General features: G+C 38.1%; 1 protein-coding gene across 1 annotated transcript in view; it reads left to right on the forward strand.

The window, feature by feature from the left end:
• LOC132010478 (serine/threonine-protein kinase Nek10-like) overlaps positions 1-21,178 on the forward strand; it is a 116,142-nt gene that overhangs the window by 67,386 nt on the left and 27,578 nt on the right. Inside the window, exons 5-8 of the mRNA XM_059388322.1 lie at positions 821-858; positions 958-1,098; positions 13,099-13,128; positions 14,969-15,069. Coding sequence (XP_059244305.1) covers positions 821-858; positions 958-1,098; positions 13,099-13,128; positions 14,969-15,069 — 310 coding nt within the window. The remainder of the gene's footprint in view (positions 1-820; positions 859-957; positions 1,099-13,098; positions 13,129-14,968; positions 15,070-21,178) is intronic.

The raw sequence follows: 21,178 nt of genomic DNA on the forward strand, positions 1-21,178 counted from the left end.
TAAATTAGCTGTAGATATCAGCAGAAAAAACAAGGTCAAAGGTTATTTATGGCTGTCCCTGGTGGTCTCTAAGGCCACCTCCAGGGGGTGGCACTAGACCAAAAATGCAAAATGATCAGGAAGTCTTGAATTTCAGGGCAAGGCAAACGAGCGATGTTAATAACACTGAAAACAAGGAAAAATATAATCCTCTTAAATGCAAAAGTCATCTTATTTCATAGGAATAGTTAAAATTTCTTTTTTAAGACAACAGGATCAAAGCATTAAAAAATACCACATGTGAAATTATAAACACTTGTATTTTTTACAGATTTAATTTATTTTAAAAAGAGAGGGCATGCCCAGAAGTGAGGCAGAAGGGCAGAGGGAGAGAAAGAATTTCTGGCAGACTCCCTGCTGAGCAAGAGGCCTGATTTGGGGCTCAATCTCATGACCCAGGGTCATGAACTGAGCTAAAATCAAGAGTCAGATGCTTAACTGACTGAGCTATCCAAGTAGTTATTTTAATGTAACTTTATCATTTTGATTTTAAGTATAAGAAGATTATCTAAGACACTAAGATGTAGGTTCTTAGTTATTCTTAGAGCTTATAAATCACTGTGATGAGACAGGGTTCTTCGATGTGCCAGTAGAATGTGAGGTCTGCTAGGGTTTGAATGGGCTTGTTTTCCTCTTTATTAAGCTTCTGAGAGCATCTTGAAGGAAAATAATCTTTTTTTATTTTTGTATTATAAACCATGGTAAGGTATAGACTTTCAGTCAGTGTTGACCAAGTCCAAGTTGAATAAACCCTTCTAATAGCCCCTAATTCTGTTTTCAGGGACTTCACTGGTGGATTCGGATCCAGACCAAGACCAGGTAATTTCGTGTTAGCAGTAACAAATTTGTGCATGCCTCCCTGATATTCAGTGTGATTTATGTTACAGTTTCATATCTTTCCCCCTTTTATTTCTTCAGCTTTGCTGCCTCTTGACCTGCTTCTGAAAGTACCACCCCTCATGCTCAGGGCCCACGTTAAGGAGATAGAGGCCGAGTTAGTGACGGGGTGGCAGTCCCATAGCCTTCCCGCTGTGATTCTTCGCAATCTCAAAGATCATGGTAGTACTTATTAGATCAAGTTTATGTCAAGCCCACAATGGGTGAATACAGAATTATAGTTGGGCCTGAAATGCCTGAATGATTCTTGGGAGGTAATTTTAATACAAACGGCAGGAGAATTTCATTTTGTTCGTCCACGATTATTAGTTTGGCAATTTAATAGTATCAAGATGCTTTCTGTGTTCACTTAATTTGATTGAAATAATATAGGCTATTTTTCTAAAGTTTACATTTTTGTTTTGGTGGGGATGTTAACCAGTTCAATTATTTGTGCTTAAAATGTATACCTATGAACAAAAATAATAGTTGTTTTACATTCATATTTCTTTTCTTTATTTTTTTTTTTAGAGAGAGAAAGAGAGAAAAGGGTGGGGAGGATCAGAGGGGGGATGGATTCTTAAGCAGGCTCCACACCTGGCATAGGGCACGATGCGGGGTTCAGTCTCATGACTCTGAGATCATGGCATGAGCCAAAATCAAGAGTTGGATGCTTAACCAACTGAGCCACCCAGGCACCCTACATTCACATTTCTAGAAACTCTACACCTATATGATATAAGGGAGTGAAGTTTATCTTTATTTCCTTTATTCTGACATAGCTAGTCTTTTTTGGTTACTTCTATTTGTATTTGATTAAAACAATATTATATAACATTGTTTTTCTAATAATTTAGAAATTAGAGATTCTTAAAACATAAAAGTAATGGTTTGGGGGAAAACAGAGTGTGTTAGTTGATGTTTCAAATTTCTATTAAAGAGGACCAAAGTTCAATAGTAATAGTTAAACTGTTAGCTAAACCTGGACAATTCAGGGAAAACATATGGTGATCATACTTTTAACATACGTATGAATATGTGCCTCTTTAGTATAAAGTTCTACTTTACTGTTTGATTAATTTGGAATATTGCTCATTGCTGTTTTCATTTTGGCTTCCTTAATTCACATTCTTTTGTAGAGTTAACACCTATGGTGAACATAAGCGATGTGAATTGATTTACTGTAACATTAGTCCATGTCTTCACTTTTATTAAATTTGCTTTGGAAGAGTTATTGACAGTCTGGGGCCATTTACACCATCAGCATAGATGCAAAAAAAGATGGTTTTGTTATTAAGATGTCCATAGCTATCATGCTGACCATGCTGTTTGGCATAAGGTAAGTTTATACATAACATAATCATGAAGCTAAAATTGTTGTTGATTGATTTTATAATAACAAAGCAGAAAAATGTATTTATGTAAGCAATTCACAGTTCTGCTGTGACTCATAATAGGAATTCTGTTTCTGAAAGGGCATGTTGAATTGGCCCAGTTTAAGACTTATTTTATATCCATGAAATTGGTCAGATCTCTTGACCTTTAAACAAACTAACTGCATGATAGCACAGTTTGCATGTAATATATTGTATTTCTTAGAGTGTGTTAGACCATCATAAAGTATACTGACAGATATTGTAGAATATATACTATAGTGTTGTCAGTGAATGCTAAAGTTCACCCACACAGAACTCTGTTTCTACTAATGTTATAGACACATTAGTGCATATGAAAGCATTTGGGTTGGTATCTATGGGTTATTCTAACTTTAAGTAAAAGAACTCTTGATTTTTCTCCATCTTAATGCAAAATTACTTTTCTGCTTAATAGAGAAGTCATACTTTTTAAAGTGTTGAGTTATTGACAGTGATGTGACTTATCACGTCTGCAAATGATGCTCCATTCCAGTTGTTACCCCCATTGTCTCTAGCCTAAGAAAATGAAGAGGTGACATTAATAGAGCCCTCCAACAATAGGGAAGCATGTTTGGATCAAGGTGTCATGAGACACTATTGGTTTGGGCAGTTGTAAGTTATATCTTGAATATTAGTTACTCAAAATAGGTAAAGCATGAAATGTGTGGATGATTAGCTTTTCTTTTCTTTTTCTTTTTCTTTTTTCACAAGCAGTCTATATTAATGTATTTTCATTTATTTAACATTTGATTTAGCCTTTTTGGGTAGATAAGAACATGCTTGGATGAAAGGAACATTGTATATAACCAACAGCCCCAGCCTTGTATTGTCTAAATGTTCCAGAAAAAACTGTCAGGGAGGGAAGAATTTTGTCAAAACCTGGGTGTGCTCCTAGGACCATATCTAGAATGTAAACATCATTTTCCATATGCTCCGGCCGAAAAAATGGTGAGAGCTGTGATTTTAGAGTACCAAGTGGCTCTCTTATAATATAATTTTGTCTCTCTGGTCGTCCTAAAGTGAACTTTTAGCTTCATATTGTGGTGATACAAACTCCTGTAGAACGAATAACTATGGAACCATTTCAAGTTAGCACTACTAAAGTCTTCCTGTTCTGTCTTTTAATACTAACAAGATTGGGTAAAGAATTTATTTTATACATATTTTACACATATGATATATACATATACAGATACATGCAGTTCTTTGCCGTCAGAAATGGAAACTTAAGAATTTCTATCTTGCATGGACGAAAATATTGACACTAATTAACATGGATTGAATGAACGAACAAACATTTTTAACATGTTAAGTATTTTAGTTGCATTTCTCTAACTTTAGTCACTGATGGATTACCTAAGTACACAAATTTGACCATATCAGAATATCATCTGTACTATTCTTTTCCTAATATAGGTTTCTTAATTTGACTCACTTTCTCAACTTAAATTTAGTTAAGGGAGAGTTTATATTCTTGCTACAAATGCAAAACCAGTATAGAATGACTTACCAAAAATAGATGGCAATTATAAAAATAAATGAAGTATAAGCAAAAAAAAGTATTAAATTCTAGCTAGATATTGTTATCTGCTTATCCTGAGGTCTGTTTACTTTGTTATGAAGGAACATTAGTTACTGTTTGAGAAATGGTGTTGATATACTTGTTTTATACTAACCTACTCCTTAATATAATCAATAGAAAAGAAAATTGGAAAAGTTTTATATCTATTCTAATTAAAATGCAAGATTATGCTGTATTAAGTGCCCCCTGCTTTACGAGACTCAGTTCTTTAAAAAAATAATTGGTTGGTTCTGTTGTGTGTCAGTCTAACAACTAGATATTTTGAATGGGGGAAGCATGTGGTGTGTTGTGTCTGAAAAAGAAACAGGTCTTTCCTCTTGAGGTAGGGGACATGGTGTCATATATTTGTGAAAACTAAATCATACCAAAACATTTTATGAGGATTTTATCCTTTGTCAAGTACATTGAGTACATTTTAATAATGTGGTTGCCATTAACATGGGTCAAATGTAAATTTTCGGAAGCCCAAGTTTCAAGTGCAAATGTAATGTCAACTAAGAATATGGCCTAATTTGACTAGATTAACACTGACATTTCCTCTCCCTTGCTCACTTTTCCATTTCACAGCAGTGAAGAGCCAGGCACTGCGCTGATATATGAGAATTCTTATGCTCTGCATTTTGAATAGGAATTGTCACTTCATGATTTCTGGGCTCTTAATTATGCTTTCTTACTAGATGACTGAGAAGCTATTTTTATACTTGTCTTTTGTTCATAAAGGTCAGATCTAAATAAAGTAGTCAGTGTTTCATCCAAGTATTCCAGAGAGCATAGCTTAATATTCCTGCCCTTGTCATTAGCAACCTTCAGTAGCTCACTTTCAAGTTAGTTATGGATATACAGTAATTAATGCTAAATTTTGCAATTACCAAAGTGGTTTGGAGTACATGCCTTCTCTTGTTTTATTTCATGGCCATTCTTTTAACATATAAAAAAGTGCTCCCCAGATTTTAATAGAATTTCTTATAATGCTTGTCTATACCATGTAATTTGACATATAATTATATACTTTTATATATTGTTGTTGGGATTTGGATATATTGGTTAGAGTTCCCAACCAAATTATAAGTTTAAATATATCTTGGGTACTTTCTCTGAGGTCAGGCCCCTGAAAACTACTTATCGAGTAACCGATGCATATTACCACAATATAAACTGTTGTTCATCCTTGCTACTGAGAGCAACTTGCATAAGTCATCTTATGATGACTTAAAGAATGGGGAAAAATGATACTTTTAATGTTAGATTTAAGATTGGGGAAGCGGTGGGAGGCAATAAATTTCTTTTACCAGTGGTGATTTCCTTCCTAATTCTTCCTGCCAAAGGAGATAGGTCCCAGGTGAATGCTGCCTGGAGATGTAGATTTTTTTCAAGTTCTTCTCTCCAAAGAGATACTCAGTCTCATGGACTAATGCTACTGGGTAATGTCCCAGTATACCTAAGGATTCCAATCCAAGACCAAAATTTGCAAATTGCAGATCAGCTATTGAATGGCAGCCCACAACCCTGCCTTGGGAGTTTTTGTCCTGGGGGCAAGGCTAAGTGGAAGGAGGGGAAGAAACCTACAACACCATTCAGTAGGAATAAAGGAGGTCGGTGTGGCTGGGATAGATTGTAGCAATGTACAAAATAATTGAGTCAATGGAGAAAGACAAGGCTCTCAAATTCCAGACTATTATTACTAATGCTTTTTAATAGAACTTAAAAACAGTTTCAGAGTGCTTACAATCCCCTCTGAATTATTTACATATGGTACTTTGAATATTGAGTACAGTGACAGGTGAGTCAATATTAATAAGAAAGAGGCAAGAGACCTCTTTCTTCTAGCTAACCAACCACCTGCCCTCTCATATAGCTGAGACCTCACTATTCTTCTTAATTAATGAATTAATTAATTTGAGAGAGAGAGAATGAGTGTGCACACAGGTGTGGGGGCAGAGGGAGGCAGACAATCCTGAAGCAGACTCCCCACTGAGCACAGAGCCTAATGCAGGGCTCAGTCCTAGGACCCTGAGATCATGACCTGAGCTGAAATCAAGAGTTGGCCGTTTAACCAACTGAGCCACCTAGGTGTCCCATAGAACCCACCTTTTTTTTTTTTTTTTTAAGATTTTATTTATTTATTTATTTGAGAGAGAGAGATAGACTGAGAGAAGAGAGAGCACAAGCAGGGCAGAGGAAAGTGAGAAGTAGACTCCCCACTGGGCACAGAGCCTGAAGCGGGACTCGAGCTCATGACTCTTGAGATCGTGAGCTAAGCTGAAGGCAGCCGCTTAACCAAGTGAGCCACCCAGGTGCCCTCCACCTTTTTAAAATATATTTTATTTATTTATTAAAGAAAGAGAAAGCACATGCAAGGGGAAGGGCAGAAGGAAAGGGAGAGTGAAAAGCAGACTCCCCATTTAGAGGGAGCCCTATGTGGGGCTCGATCTCCCTGTCCTGGAATCCTGAAGGCAGACTCTTTTTTTTTTTTTTTTTTTAAAGATTTTATTTATTTATTTGACAGAGAGAGAGAGAATCACAAGTAGGCAGAGAGGCAGGCAGGGCAGGAGGGAAGCAGGCTCCCTGCTGAGCAGAGAGCCCGATGTGTGGCTCAATCCCAGGACCCTGAGATCATGACCTGGGCTGACGGCAGAGGCTTAACCCACTAAGCCACCCAGGCGCCCCCTGAAGGCAGATTCTTAACTGACTGAGCCACCCAGGTGCCCCAGACCTCACCCATTCTTAACTGACATTCCTCACTGTGGATTCTATAGATTATTTGGGATATTTTAGAGAGTGTGTTAATTTTTTAAAAAAATTGTACAACTATTTCTTGTTTTCTACTGTATCGGAATGCAAAAGCACAATTCTTCTTTAAGTTATTCTTTAGCAAGTGTCCTAGTTTTATTTAACCCATTATTGATAGAACTAGATGGAGAATAAAAGAGCTAGTTCCAAGAGCATTTGAAGAACAAGGATTTGTATAGTCAAGAAAGAAAAGCTGAAATAACATTGTTAATTGAGCATAAGACTGGTGAAATAAAACTATATATTTTTGTAGTTAACTTATTGATCAGTGTGTAAAGTCATACCAATACATCAGTTTCTGCAAGTCATACCAATACATCATACCAATACATCAATTTCTGCATACCAATACATCAATACATACAATAGGATGTAAACTACTTGTACCTTTATTGGTGTGAATTATTGGTTAGGTATACTGGGACATTACCCAGTAGCATTAGACTGGGATCAAATGGAATTATTAGAAAATGCTCTAGCATATTGTCTGAGATTCATACAATAATAATTTTTCCTATTCTCCATGACTGGGATAAATTCTTCTTGTTCAGGTAATTGAATGGGGCTTGGTGTGCCATCTTTTCTTTTAGTGTTGTTTTGTTTTGTTCTTTAGTTTGATTGATTAGTTTTGTATCCACAGTGCTGAACATAGTGTGTTTTTGCACCACAATATTTTCTTCTTGAGAATTCTGGGTTACATCAATAGAGTTGACTTTTTAAAAAAAATATTCCCTCTAGGAAGACTAAAGGGAGCAAACATGACTTGCATAGTCATTGTAGCATAGTAAAAGAAATAACTAAGTCAGTGGAGAAGAGTCAGGCTGAATGGACTACACCAAATGCATATGCTATTTTTAGGCCACAGATTGAATACCAAAAATCTAACTTTTTATATTTTCCCAACGCTAAACTTAATTTTATATGGAACCCCATTCCACATATCAGAACACAGGGTCAATTACCTAATAGGTAAATTTCAGTGTGTTAGTGATTTCTTTGTCAGCTTAAAATTAGACAAGCTGAGGCTTGCTCTTCTCTCTGTTCTCTGAGTGGCATTTTTGGCCTTGTGGTACTGGGGTTTTGAGACAGCCTGTGCTGGTATTTGATCTGACTACTGAGTATGCTTATCCTTCCACATTGACATCCAAAGAATGTAGTGGCACGACCGTGCCTGATTTCCAGTTCCCAGTCCACACGGTTTCATCCGTGGCCATGAATGAAAGCAAGACCTCTATAGGGCACACTCTCTCATTCTGGCAGTTCACCATCTCAGGGGCCTGGGAGGGTTCACTGGTTCTTCTCCACTTCTCTGGGCCTGGAAACTTCAGAACTCAGCAGGCCCTCTGTCTCTGACACCCTGGAAAGCTATATCTCCTATCCCACCCTACCCCCTGCTGTGGTGCAGGGAACATCTCATGACTAGGGTTCTCAGCGTTCCCTACGGGACCTGAGCCCACAGCCCTACCACTCTTGAGGGAAAGGTTGCTTGGCAACAATTCTTTTGAATCTCTCTTGCCTTCTTCTTAGACTATTGCTTTTTAAAGCCCAGAAATGTACTCTCACTGTTCTTTGGTTCCTCTCTGCTACCCCATCTTGGGCAATGCTAGCCTCACACTCCACTGCTTGACAATAGGAGGCTTCTGAAGTCAAAAGTAAGTGTAGAAAATGATGTAGCAGTAAATTCTCTATACCACATCCACCTTGGGTATTATATAATCACTTCTAGGAACTTCGACCTTAGACATCCCGAGATTATATTTTATAGCTTGAAAAAGTAACTAAAGAGGTTGCACGTTTAGAAGTGAGGAAAACCCTAATCCTCACACATGAACAAATTAAACATGAACAGGATGTGAGATGCGTATTATAAAGGTGATTAAGCCAGAATTCAAGAAGGAAGGTCTTCAATGCAGCCTTGCTTTTTTGGCCTTTAAACAGCTTGTTTCTGAAGATTCCAGTGAAAGGGGATGAAAAAGTCTGATCACCCAGTGAGTAAAAAGAAGCTGAGACTTTGATGGAGCTTCCTGCCATCTTGTGGAAAATACTGCCAGGGGAAGTAGGAGGAAGTGGGGCGGGCTGGAGGCGAAGGGGGGTGACTAGGTGCATACTGTCAAGTCTCTTCCTAATAATTCCTACCTGCTTGTGGAAGTGCTGGTCAGTCTTGAGAAGGATTCCATTTCCAAGCCCACTAGTCATCATCCTCTCTGTCACTTCCCTCTCACTTTCCATGGGATGTCCTTCTCCCAGTGACTGGAATCCAGTCTTCAGCAGTGTTCTTGGCTTCTGTTCCCCATGGTCAGATGGCCACCATCATGCTATTCCAAAGGTCTTCTGACTTTGGCTCTGGGCTGCTTCTTATGAGACGGCCTTTCCTGAAACACAGTCACCCTTATGGCTCCTCACCATCGTATACAGTGCCTGACTACCTCTTTAGCTATACTCAGTACTGTACCTTTTTATTATATAGCACACTAGATAAATTAGACAGCTTGCTGACGCCTTCACTTAGTTGACTCCTGCTTTTGCTGAAAACCGTTCCTTCTGCTCAGAACCTGCCACTCATGTATACCTTCCCTCACACCAAATCCATGTCCTATGCTTCTGCTTATTGAAGGCTTACCAATTATCCCTGGTCTTCTCACTTGTTAACTCTCTATCCCCCATCTTCTGGTTATCTGGGTGAATTTTTCATGAACCTTTTTAGGTGCAGTATCCTTTGTTGTACTTCTGGTGCCTTCTACGCTGTTGGCCGTAGATGTAGATTGTTGAACATTTGTAGTTTTGAACTATTATTCAGTTACTTTATTTCATTTTACAGAAGCTAAGGAAAAAGGTGAGAGTAAATCTGATTTACTCTACTAAAATTTAAAGGGTTGCATTGTCTTTCAACAGGGCGTTTGGTCAAATACAGAGAAGCCAATATATGCTTTGGCCCCATCCATAGAGTAAAATTATTCCTTGCTTCTTCAGAATCCAAAATGTTCTCTTCTGCAGTTGTTCAGAATTTCCTGACTCTCAGCAGAGAGAATTCAGAAAAATAGGAGTCTATATTATATCTTGGTCAACTTGGTTACAAACTTGAAGTGTAATCCATATTTTGTTCAAATCGTAGTAATTAACAGCTTCAGGGCTTGTGTTGTGAATTGTAGTTTCTGTAGACTGGATATATAGCAAAAATCAAGTCTCAAAGCACCAGGAAAGAACCCCTAACTTGTCTATTGTAATGTGCCGTGAGTAAAAAAGCAGAGAGAGTATACTACACAGACTACAAAGACCTAATGCTTCCTGTTTACTACTAGTAGATGCTTTCCAAAAATATTTAATCCATTAAATGTACAAAGGCCTAGATAGAACATCATGTTAAAAATAGTGACCCTTTTGGCACCTGGGTGGCTCAGCGGGTTAAAGCCTCTGCCTTCGGCTTAGATCATGATTCCAGGGTCCTGGGATTGAACCCCTCATCGGGCTCTCTGCTCAGCAGGAGCCTGCTTCCCCCCCCTCCCCCGCCTGCCTCTCTGTCTCCTTGTGATCTTTGTCTGTCAAATAAATAAATAAAATCTTTAAAAAAAATAGTGACCCTTTTAAGAGAAATAGTATTTGAAGCCTGGGAAGGAGCATAAATATTACTTTATATTGGAGGTAACCAGAGGAATTGTATTAGTGATGAGTCAGGAAGAGAAGTGGGAGCCCCTCAGCTCCTGTTGAGACTCAGTCAGTGAGTATCTTAGGACCTGCTTCATTTCATGGTCCAGCCATCACCTGCTCTGTGATGTCACTGGACAGTTTCCTTAACCTTAACCTTCCTTAAAAAAAAAAAATTTTTTTTAAAGATTTATTTATTATTTTAGAGAGAGAGCACATGAGTAAGGGGAGGGTCAGAGGGAGAGAATTCCAAACAGCCTCTGCTCTGGACATGGAGCTCCATGTGGGGCTTGATCTCATGACCCTGAGATCATGACCTGAACCTAAACCAAGAGTTAGAAGACCAACCGACTGTGCCACCCAGGTGCCCCATCTAATCTTACTCTCTTTATCTGTAAGACGAGACAAGAACAGCTACCCTTCAGAAGTTTTCAAGGATTAGATGAAGCTGAATATGTAAAACCCATCCCCGTGTTTGCCCCAAGTTCATGCTGAAAAAGCACTGGTCTTCCTTTAGGTTCTCCTACTTTTTACCCTAGAGAGGTGGGAAAAAAAATTGCTGTTTAGGCTCATGCTCACCAGAGTAAGATAACAAATATAATTACTTTTAAAAATTTCTGATACCTTTAAATAAATTAACTTTTATAAGGAATTTTGAAGTTTCCTTAAGTTTTAAAATTAAATCCACTAATTAAAGTCACTATTATAATAAAACTAGAAAAGGAATTTAAAATTGAGTCAATTTTAAACTTAGGTTTGATTTAAATTTTAATAGGACCAAATATTGTCTATCTTTTGTAGTAGGAACTACATGTTTTCATATGAATCATAGGAATACTATAAATGACTGACATTGGAATATAATCAGCCTCTGTGATATTTTTTAAGAGAATATTATTTTAATAAAAATATTCAGGACAAAATTATCACCATAATTATGTGTTGCATGTTTTTTGTGAAAAGTTAGGAAACGTATTTTTAGTTTGCCGATCTGACAGATTTATTGAGAGAGAACACTTTAAAACTCAGAATGGTATGGCTAACATTTGCCACAAATTTGGTAGTTATCAATATTTAAATAAACAATAAAAATTAAAAAAAAAACAGTACATATGTGAATTTTTATCACTATTGTTTTCCTAAAATTATTAAGGGCTAAATAAATATACATTCTGATGTAAGGAAATATAAAATTTTGTGAGCATTTGATCAGGTAGAAGGGGGGGTTAATGGTTCTCATACCCAGGATGAGCTGAAGTAGTTCAGGAAATCAAGAGGGTTTGTAAATGGTATAGCCAGTACATAGAACTATCATTCGTAGTCTCAGAGTTCCTCTTCCCCTCCAGTCCTAACTCATGAGATTACTCACATCTCAGTAATCCTGCCAGAGCACCCCTGGAGTGCTGAACTGGTCCTGGGATCCCGTCTTGCCATTTTACAGCAGCAGTAGGTATCTGAGAGACTTCCTGGTGGTCTCTAAGACTAAAAATTACTTTTAGTCTAGGTGATAGGGATGGGATATACCCTTTAAATTGAAAAGAAGTAACAAATTAAGTAAAAATACTCTTAACATACAAAATACAATAAAATCATTAGTATTTAGACTACATAAAGAGCACTTACAAATCACTGCAAATAAGCAGCACGGGACTGAAACAGGAAATTCACCGAAGAAGTACAATAGCCTCTGTTAGGTAAACACAAAATAAAACAAATTCAGATGGGCAAAATTGAGAAGTTAGATAATGCATAGCGTTGATTAAGGTGTAGAAAAATGGATTCCCTTCCGGTCAGAGTGCAAATTGTTTCAGCTACTTAATATGTATTTGTTAAAATAAGAAATATGTGTATCTGAGGGCCCAACTATTTGATTTCTCCTATCTCCCTGAAGGGACCTTTTGTCCTTAGACACAATGAGGCATGTGCCTGTGTGCTCATAGCAGCATCATGTATAATCATCAGAGACTGAAAGCAAATTAAATTCCCTCTAAGACAGAAGTGGCTAAAGTAACTGCTACGTGCAGAACATGTAGCACTCTTTAATGATGGTTATAAAGAATGGCCTAGAATGGTGTGTGTTGATAAAAAAGAATGTCCATGACAGACTGAGTCAAGAAGAAAAAAAAATTTGTAACACAACCTTATGATGTGTCCCCATTTAATTAAAAAGAGAGAAATAAAGAAAGAAAGCATGAGGTAATACTATAGACTTTCTAAAATAGTAACTTCCAAACCCTTTTGGAAATGACCTTCAATAAGAAACACATTTTATATCGCAACTGAGCAGGCCCTTACTGTATGCATGCATTATGAAATTCTTCTATCCTGTTCCATGTCATTCCATTCCATTTATCAAAATGCTGGTCACGACCCATTAAACTGCTTTCAGGATTCAACTAGTATTTGAAAAATACTGTTCTGAAAGTACACAGTAAATGGATATGAAGGCAACACACCAAGCTGATGTCAGAGGTCACTTCTGGGGGAGGCACTGGGGTGAGGGTGGGGGTCTTCCAGGGAGCCTCCAGCCCTTTCTGTAATACCCGGGTTGTTTTACGATGGACACGTGTAATTAAACATTTTTAAATTGATTTTTTTTAGAGAATGAACAATCAAAATTATTTCGAAAGACAAAGATTTACTGGGACTGAGAAGAGTGGTCAAGAGGTCTTAAGAAAATTTTAAGTTGCTTTGCATAATTGAGTAGTTCAGAAGACAGGCATTCTAGCTAACCATCTCTGTTTTTGTGTTTAGGGCCACAGATGAGCACATTCTTGTGGCAAGGTAGAGTCAAACCCGTGTGATATCCCACTCAAAATGTCATCACAATCTCAGAACTCTGCCACGCTGTGAGATTTTAACTCGTCACCTATGAATGTTAAGTCCACGTATCAAAAACATAGAGTAGTCAACTTACAGGTGATCCAAAAAATCAAACCCTCCAGCTTCAGAAAATGTGAAGTTAATGTTCCTGTAGCAACAGCATCTTGGCCACCTTACACGGTCTGTAGTTCTCAGTATGGATATAGAAAAACAAATACTTACGTTTTAAGAATCATTTCTACAGGAAACACCACTGTAGAAAATTTGACATATGTACAACATGGCCATCTCTGCAGGCTGGAGCAGATACCTCCAGCATTCCGTTTTCTATTTCAGACCTACTTGAATTCTTTCTGACTTACCTTCACATTTTTACCCTAAGGGTAATTTATCAAACATCATCCTAATGTCAAGTAATTGATGCTTAAAAACACTTAGACACAGTGCCTAGGGTAGGTAAATCCTTTGCATTTCAAACATTTAAACAACGTATTAAACGCAGATAAGCTGGAACTGGATAATTCTTAATATGGATTTCTCAACTCAGTAAAGATGCCCATAAAGAAAATGGTACTTCTTTAAACATTATGTTTGTTTTCTTTTTGTGTCTGTGTCCTAAATATAAATTGTCACATGCTTATAATAGAACAGGTTGAATCTTTTAATGACCACATGAAATTTTTTCACTGAATGTTCTGGAAACAATTTTTTATGGTAAAAAAAAAAAAAAAGCTTTCTCAGAAATCATTTATATAAGAATTATTTTTCAAAATTTTAGCTGTTGCTAAAGCAATGATTATGTTCACACTGAACTTTCTACAGACTCAAGGTGGTATGGAGGGAAGTAGAGAGGGCCTTCGGAGCTGTTCTTTTTGTAGAAAGCATGCTATAGGTCACACCAAGGAAGAGCAGGCGCAAGAGGAACTGGGGGGCGGCGGGAGGATTCTCTACATCCACATATCTGAAGTCTCTCTTCCATTTTCTTCAGTGTGGATCTGAGGGTGGGAAGAGTCAGAGGTGGCCTTGCGGCTAATTTAGAGTTTTATATCCCTCAAATTTAAGAATGGATGACTTGTGGCTATGACATCTGAAGCTGAGAAAGCAGCTGAGAAAGCAGTTTGGTACCAAGTTAGCCTTGAACTGTGAAAAATAGTGTGGCTGGATGATAAGGACTCAGGATAAATGATAAAATGTGTCTCATTTAGACCTGGAGAAATATCCAGGTGAAAATTTGTACTAATCAAAGGCTACAATCACTTTCAGTCCCTTGATTATTACAAATTATACATTTTTTGATTTTTGGTTTTTGTTTATTTCTGTTCTTTTTGTTTTTTCCTCTGTAAGATTGCCTATTCAGCATTTGCATCAGTAGTTTTAATAAAATTAGTTTTAAAATATGGTACTAAGGGCATAATGACTGTAAAATTTAAAAGTCTGATAGTCTGTTAACTGCATCTAGCTGTAGCCCAGCTTTTCAAAGGTCACAGTATCCAAAGCACCACTGACTCCTGATGAAAGCCTGACATGATTGCAGGCAAAATTTCCGAGTCTTTTAGATGTTATAAAAGGTGACATTGTTATTTTCCTTAGCAGTCTTAAAAGTAAAGGAAAGAAGTCTTGCATCCCATATTGTAAAATATTGAAGTGTTACAGGGTCGGGTTTCTGCATATTATTTCATTGGTAGGTAGGATAAGGATCTTAGCTTAGTTTTTTTTCAGAATTTTACACCATTTTTCACTAATACCACTTTTGAAAGAGAAAACCAGGATCTTGACTAACTGCAGAATTTATCATCCGCAGCATCTGCAGGGATTGCTGTGTCCCAGAGGAAAGTACGACAGATCAGCGATCCTATTCAGCAGATCTTAATTCAGCTGCACAAAATCATCTACATCACACAGGTCAGCGTACGAGCTTTTTATTTCCTTTTCATCTCAAAAACAAGTTTGATGCTAATATTGTTGAAAACTACTTTGTGGCACTTTCACTTAGAATGAATGCTGATTTTTATCCTCTCCAACTACATATATTAGGGAACATTCTGGCTTAGCAGCAGGGCTGGAAAGGTCATTGGTTTAAAAAAAGCAAATATGGCAGGTTTCCCCTATGGTTCCTAACCTACTCCTGCATTGTCAGTGTCCCATTAAAAATAAACTACAATACAAATGGCCCTTCAGTGTGGGGATGAAAGGGGACAGAGCTGAGTTCTGAACAGCTTCGCTACAGGAAAGATAGAAAAGGAGTGCCCACTCACTAATCTTGAGGATGCTGGAACATCCTCAGAGAACATCTCAGAGAAATGAAAACACAAGGTCTGAGATTATTGACTCTTAGGCACTGAGGATGCAATCAGTTAGAAAATGGCTATTAATAATTTATAGAAATCTATCTAGTATCTATATATCTAATAATTTACAGAAAGCTATCTGATAAGCAAATTGAATGTTCATTTATCAAAGTTGTCCAAAGTCCTATTGTTAATAAGAAAAGAAATTTTTGTAGATGAAGTGTAAGCATTTGGACAAGAAAGTAGCAAGTATTTTGAAGCTTAAGATTGCACATCTTATGCAGTTCATTCATTCATTCATTCATTCCTTTGACATATAATTATTAGGTGTCTATGATTAGGTGCTACTGTTCCATGCACTTGAAACATATCAAAGAGTGAAACACATAAACATTTCCTCAGTCTAAGATCCAGAGAGCCAATCTGGCGATTCTGTCAGTTGCCAGTTGTGGCAATTCCAATTATACATTCAAGTACTAGAGGGAAATTCCACCAGGTCTGTGGACTAGCTGGGTCCACTGTAAGTCATACTGAGCTATTACACTTAACCTTCCCCCAAAAGCAGACAAACGGACAAAAGATACATGCCAACTGGTATGCCACGCTGGCATTAGCAGACTCTAGCAATTGGTGCTAGTTTACAGCCAATGTCCAGTTCTCTGAAAGCCTGTGTATTTCCTTCTCCCCAGTGAACAGTCACTCTGATAAATGGCTGCAGGTCTCTCTGGGCAAGGCTTGAAGGAAAATTTATAGCGTATACTTAACAGCAGTGTTTTGGGGCCCTTCCTAAAGAGGTCCCAGCTTTGCCACTAACCAAGGACTTTGGGTCTTTGAATTGACTGACACTATATGAGAGTCCATGACTCTCCACTGTGGCAACAGCAACAAAATCAGTTTTTTTGTTTGTTTGTTTTTTGGTTTTGGAGTGTTTTTCTTATTTGTTTTGTTTTTTGGTGGTTTGTTTTTGTTTTTGTTTTTGTTTTGTCTACCAAGCCTAGTGTTTCTTTTCTGTTGTTTAGATTCTTTTCTGTTGTTTAGATTAAGGAATAATCTAGTAAGCTGACCACCTATTTCCTTCCCAGGAACACCCTTGTCAGTTAACCACCACCAAAAAAAATCTATGGGCCAAGGCATTCTAATTAACAGTACAACTCTCTCACCCTCCATGGTAAATGTCGCTGGTGGTTAAGTGCTGTCATTTGGCTTTTGCTTCTCTGGGGTCACATGATCCTCATCAGAATCCTGTAGTTTCCGTGTTGTCCCTGGCCTACAAAGGAAAGCAACCACAGTAGTTTTTTTGTTTTTTTTTTTTAATAAAGATTTTATTTATTTACTTGACAGACAGAGATCACACGTAGGCAGAGAGGCAGGCAGAGAGAAAGGAGGAAGCAGGCTCCCTGCTGAGCAGAAAGCCCTATGTGGGGCTCAATCCCAGGACCCTGGGATCATGACCTGAGCCAAAGGCAGAGGCCTGATGACTGAGCCACCCAGGCGCCCCGACCACAGTAGTTTTTAAGGATGCCGGGGCTCCCCTCTCTAATTTATTTCTCACTGCCTTAATGACAGGAGTAGCTTCTCAGTGTTCTTGATGAACGTAATTGGGGAGTGAGTGTGCAAGTCACATACGGTAAATCTACCCCAACATTCCTATCTCCAGGCCTTTGAATTCCCCCTCCACATACCACGGAAGCTCTGGCATTTTATCCCTATTAAATGTAGGCCACCACTGAGTTCAAGTTGTGATACACCAACCAATTAAGCAGTTACCTTCAGCTGCATGACTAATACATGAAATCTGAACTGTGTAGTACAAGCACTCATATGAACGAATTCAGCCTGATCTAGTGCTGTATTTCATTCCCCTTGGCCTAAAACCCTGAGAGCCTACCACACATGTTCTCTGGGTTGCTGCTGTTATATAATAACAAAGTCTTGCAATTATTTTGATGGATAAGCTATTTCCTCTTGGGTCATACTATGTACCAGTTCCCTGAAATCATATTGAGACCTGACCCTAGTAATGGACTTGAGCCTCATTGTTGGGGACCTTATGAGGAATAAGCATTCCTTTTTAAGGTATCACTCCTCATCTGTCCCAGATATGTTTTGTGTAAAGTTTTCAAGCAAAAGAAGGTTTGATATCTCAGACACAGAGTGACAAGCTACTTCTGCTGGCAATGATAGCTCTGAGGGACTTGAATTTCAAGATTGTTACTTTTATCTGGATCCAGCAAAATGTCCCTATTTCAAGTTTTAGGATTCCATTCTTTTCCTAACTTTCACATGAGAAACTTGGCATGGTGTGCATTTAACTGACATTGTAATTTAGCAACCTGCCCAATTAAATTCTTATTTGAATATCAGTGCTGTGGTAGCAAGAAATAGCAGGTCCTGTTATAGCTATCATGGAATCTCTTTGGGTCTTAGCCTCTGATTTGAACCAAGAGTTAAAGGACCCAGGCTTGTCATTTTTCTAAGTGCTTGGATGCACTTTGAAGAATGCCTCCCCTGACTCAGTCCTTGTAGTCTTCATACTGCCTAGCAGTCAAGTGTGGCAGCCACGTGAACTTGCAGGGCGCTTGGTTCAGTTGGTTCTTTATCACAGTGACACCCTGATTGATTGTGATGCCACTGCATGCCATGGGTTACCTGCATCCTCGGTCCTATGGCAAAACTCAGAACTGGACTCACTTCCAGGGAACCATCAAACCAATTGCCAAATCCCATCTGTATTGGTTCTTCTCCTGGGACCTTCCTGGAACTGCTCTGTATCAGCGAAGGTCCAGTTTGGAGACAGAAACTGCTTGGTAATTTCAACAGGGAAGATTTAATAAAAAAAATTGCTTAAAAATTATTAATAACATCAGGGTATTATTTAAAAAGGAGGGGAAAAGAAAAATCTAAAGAATGTAGGAAGAGCAGACAAGGAAGTCACTACTTATAAGGCTTGCACAGAGAGCATCCAAGAAAGGAACAAAATAAAAGAGCACAACCTCATCCCAGGCTGAGGTCCAGACCTTATTGGAAAGATCTGAGAAATCCAGTGAGGTGCTGTGCTAGAGAAACTTGCAAGGAAGTCTTCCTCTGGGGGACTGGGGCAAGTCATCCATGGTGAGTTGTCTTGCTGCGGAACTTGCTGGAAATCAGCACATGAGGCTTGGACTGGGAAATGCCCTCTATAGGACCAGAGGAGTCTGTCCTATGGTAGGTGCTGCTCCATGGAACATTCTGGGCAGCTGCCTGCAAGACTGGTGCCATTGAAGTTGCTTGGGAGTGAGCACCGCTTGGGTGTTCCCATTCCAGCCAACCACTCAGGGCTGCAGGACTGAGGCACAAGCCTCTTCCTCCTCCAGCATCCCTCCAGTGCGCTCTCCCAAGAGAGCTGAACATCTTGTCAAGGGAGAAATTCCAGTATCACGTGCAGGGCACTGAAGCGTGGATTTGGAGCTGAGAAGCAACCCATGGGCAGCTGGCACACTTAGCCTAGGGGGCTAGGCAAGGTGCTCCCTTCTTTGGGACCTTCCTGGAACCTACTCACCTTTGAGTTCTCACTGCTTTCCTTTCCCCTTTCCCCCTTTTCCCTAGCCTGGCTCTTATTTATCACATTTCCCCCCAAACTGGGCATTCTTTTTAATCACCATGAAGACTAGCCTTTTGAAACTCCAGAGTCTGAAATTGATTACTTTTTCCTCCATTTTCTGCTGTCAGCCCTTCCCTTAGGCAATCCCACTGAATTGTCTACCTGATTAAATGAAAGAGGGTGTAGGGGTCCGTGGCAATGTGAGGGGGCGTGGAAAATTGTTTAATAAATCAAAACATAATCTGCTATACCTCTGTTGAGTAAAGATATTATATTCAAAAATGCATTTCCATTTAAATGCTGATGCAGAAATATGGGGAAGCATTCTTAACTTTAGTGTTATGGAAATAGCTTTAAATAGCTTATTGGTTACTCAATGCTTAAGTACAAAATTGAGAGAAAATAGGCTTTGAAATTTAAATATAGTTTCCATATGCCTGTCTTGCTAATTTTTATATAATAAAAAACTTTTTAATGGATGTATTCCATTTCTTTATTGGATTTCAAAATATGTTAAAGCAAGAATGAAATGATTATAAATATCTTATTATTATGCTCTCACACTACTAGCATAATAAATGATTTCATATTTTTTGGCAAGATGGCATTCCTTGCTACAAGCTCAGATGTAACCATTGTGGGTTTTTAAAAAATGTATTTCCAGAATACTTGAAGGTTTATGACATTGCAAATAGTAAGGAATGTTTCCCCTTTGGGGAACTTTAAATTACAATGCTAACCCAAGTGAATGTGCCTTTCAAATAAAGGAGATAAAAACAAGTCAAAACATTATACTATTGAATTTACTATAGGTTAAAGACCAGGATCAGTTTTCTGTGTCTGCTAATTACAAAGGAAAACTGCTGAAAGTAAACCCGGATCAATAAACAAACAGGCAAACAAACAAATTTTCTGGTCTGCATGTTTATTTCCAAGTCAGACTCCCTTGCAGACTTCTGCTGTGATAACTGCCCTGAGTCGCAGGGCCAGATCCCTCCTGACAACTGCAGATAACCTTACAGAGGAAACTGCTTACTTTTGGCCGGTGGTGGCCTTTCCCATCCAGTTTCCATGGAGACAGATCTTGGAAATCATCTAAAAGCAACTATTTTAAAAGGCAGGATGTTAAAACCCTTACGCTGTCAAAACAGATTTGACATCTGTTTTTATCAAAACTGAGATTGTAATCTTAGGACAGCCAGCTGAGAATGAAATCAGTGGTTCATTTCCATTGCTGGAAACCAAAATCGATCTTTGGGCACATAAAATGACCAACATATACGTATGTCACCTTTTGGTCTGAGTCTTTGTGTATGATTGCTTAGGTAGAACCCATGCAGCCAGCTGAAGGTCTGGATTTAATTCTGTACTTACAGTTTGATTGCTTTGTTAAAGAAATGCTTTGAAAATCAGCATATGGCAACTTTTAAAAATTAAACAGCTGTCTCCTAGAGGACAGATAGAGAGTTTACATGGATCTGCTTTGGACTGCCATCTTAACACTCTCAGCTGTTGCCAACAAAACAAAAAAATGTGGCTGAGAACAGCAATGTGCTTCCCCCGATGCAGTTATGCTAGCTACTGTCATCAGTGAAACAGACTGGTTTTTTCAGGAGTAGTGATAGATGAAACTAGAACCATCCTAATTTCTCTTATCTGGGTCTCCTGGCTACTAATGGCAGGGGGGACAGATTAAACAGAATTGAGGGTGAACCCATGTATCTAAGTGCAGTCGTGTTTTTGGCGTTCGCAAATTCTAAAAGAAAGCTTATATTTTGTCTATTTATTTTGATAACAATTTTATATAATTTATAAAAATTTACATAATTTTATAAATATATATAAATATATAATATATACATATATAATAAATTTATATAATTTATTATAATAATATTTATTTTGAGTTTTTTAGCATTTACAGAAATCTCTTAAGAAGCAATATATCAAAATAGTTTGTTTTTGTAATCAGATATTATATAAGTCACTTCAAATAGCATCCTCTCACCTACTGATAGTCTGCTAACATTCTTGGAGATACTAGAGAGTGTATTTTAGAAAGTATCTGAATATAATGCAAGTTCAAGAAACTAGTATAGAACACAGAGATCAGAACAAAAAACATGAACAAAAAATAAGCTCT

This window comes from Mustela nigripes, chromosome 2, assembly GCF_022355385.1.
Source record: "Mustela nigripes isolate SB6536 chromosome 2, MUSNIG.SB6536, whole genome shotgun sequence".
Taxonomy (NCBI): Eukaryota; Metazoa; Chordata; class Mammalia; order Carnivora; family Mustelidae; genus Mustela; species Mustela nigripes.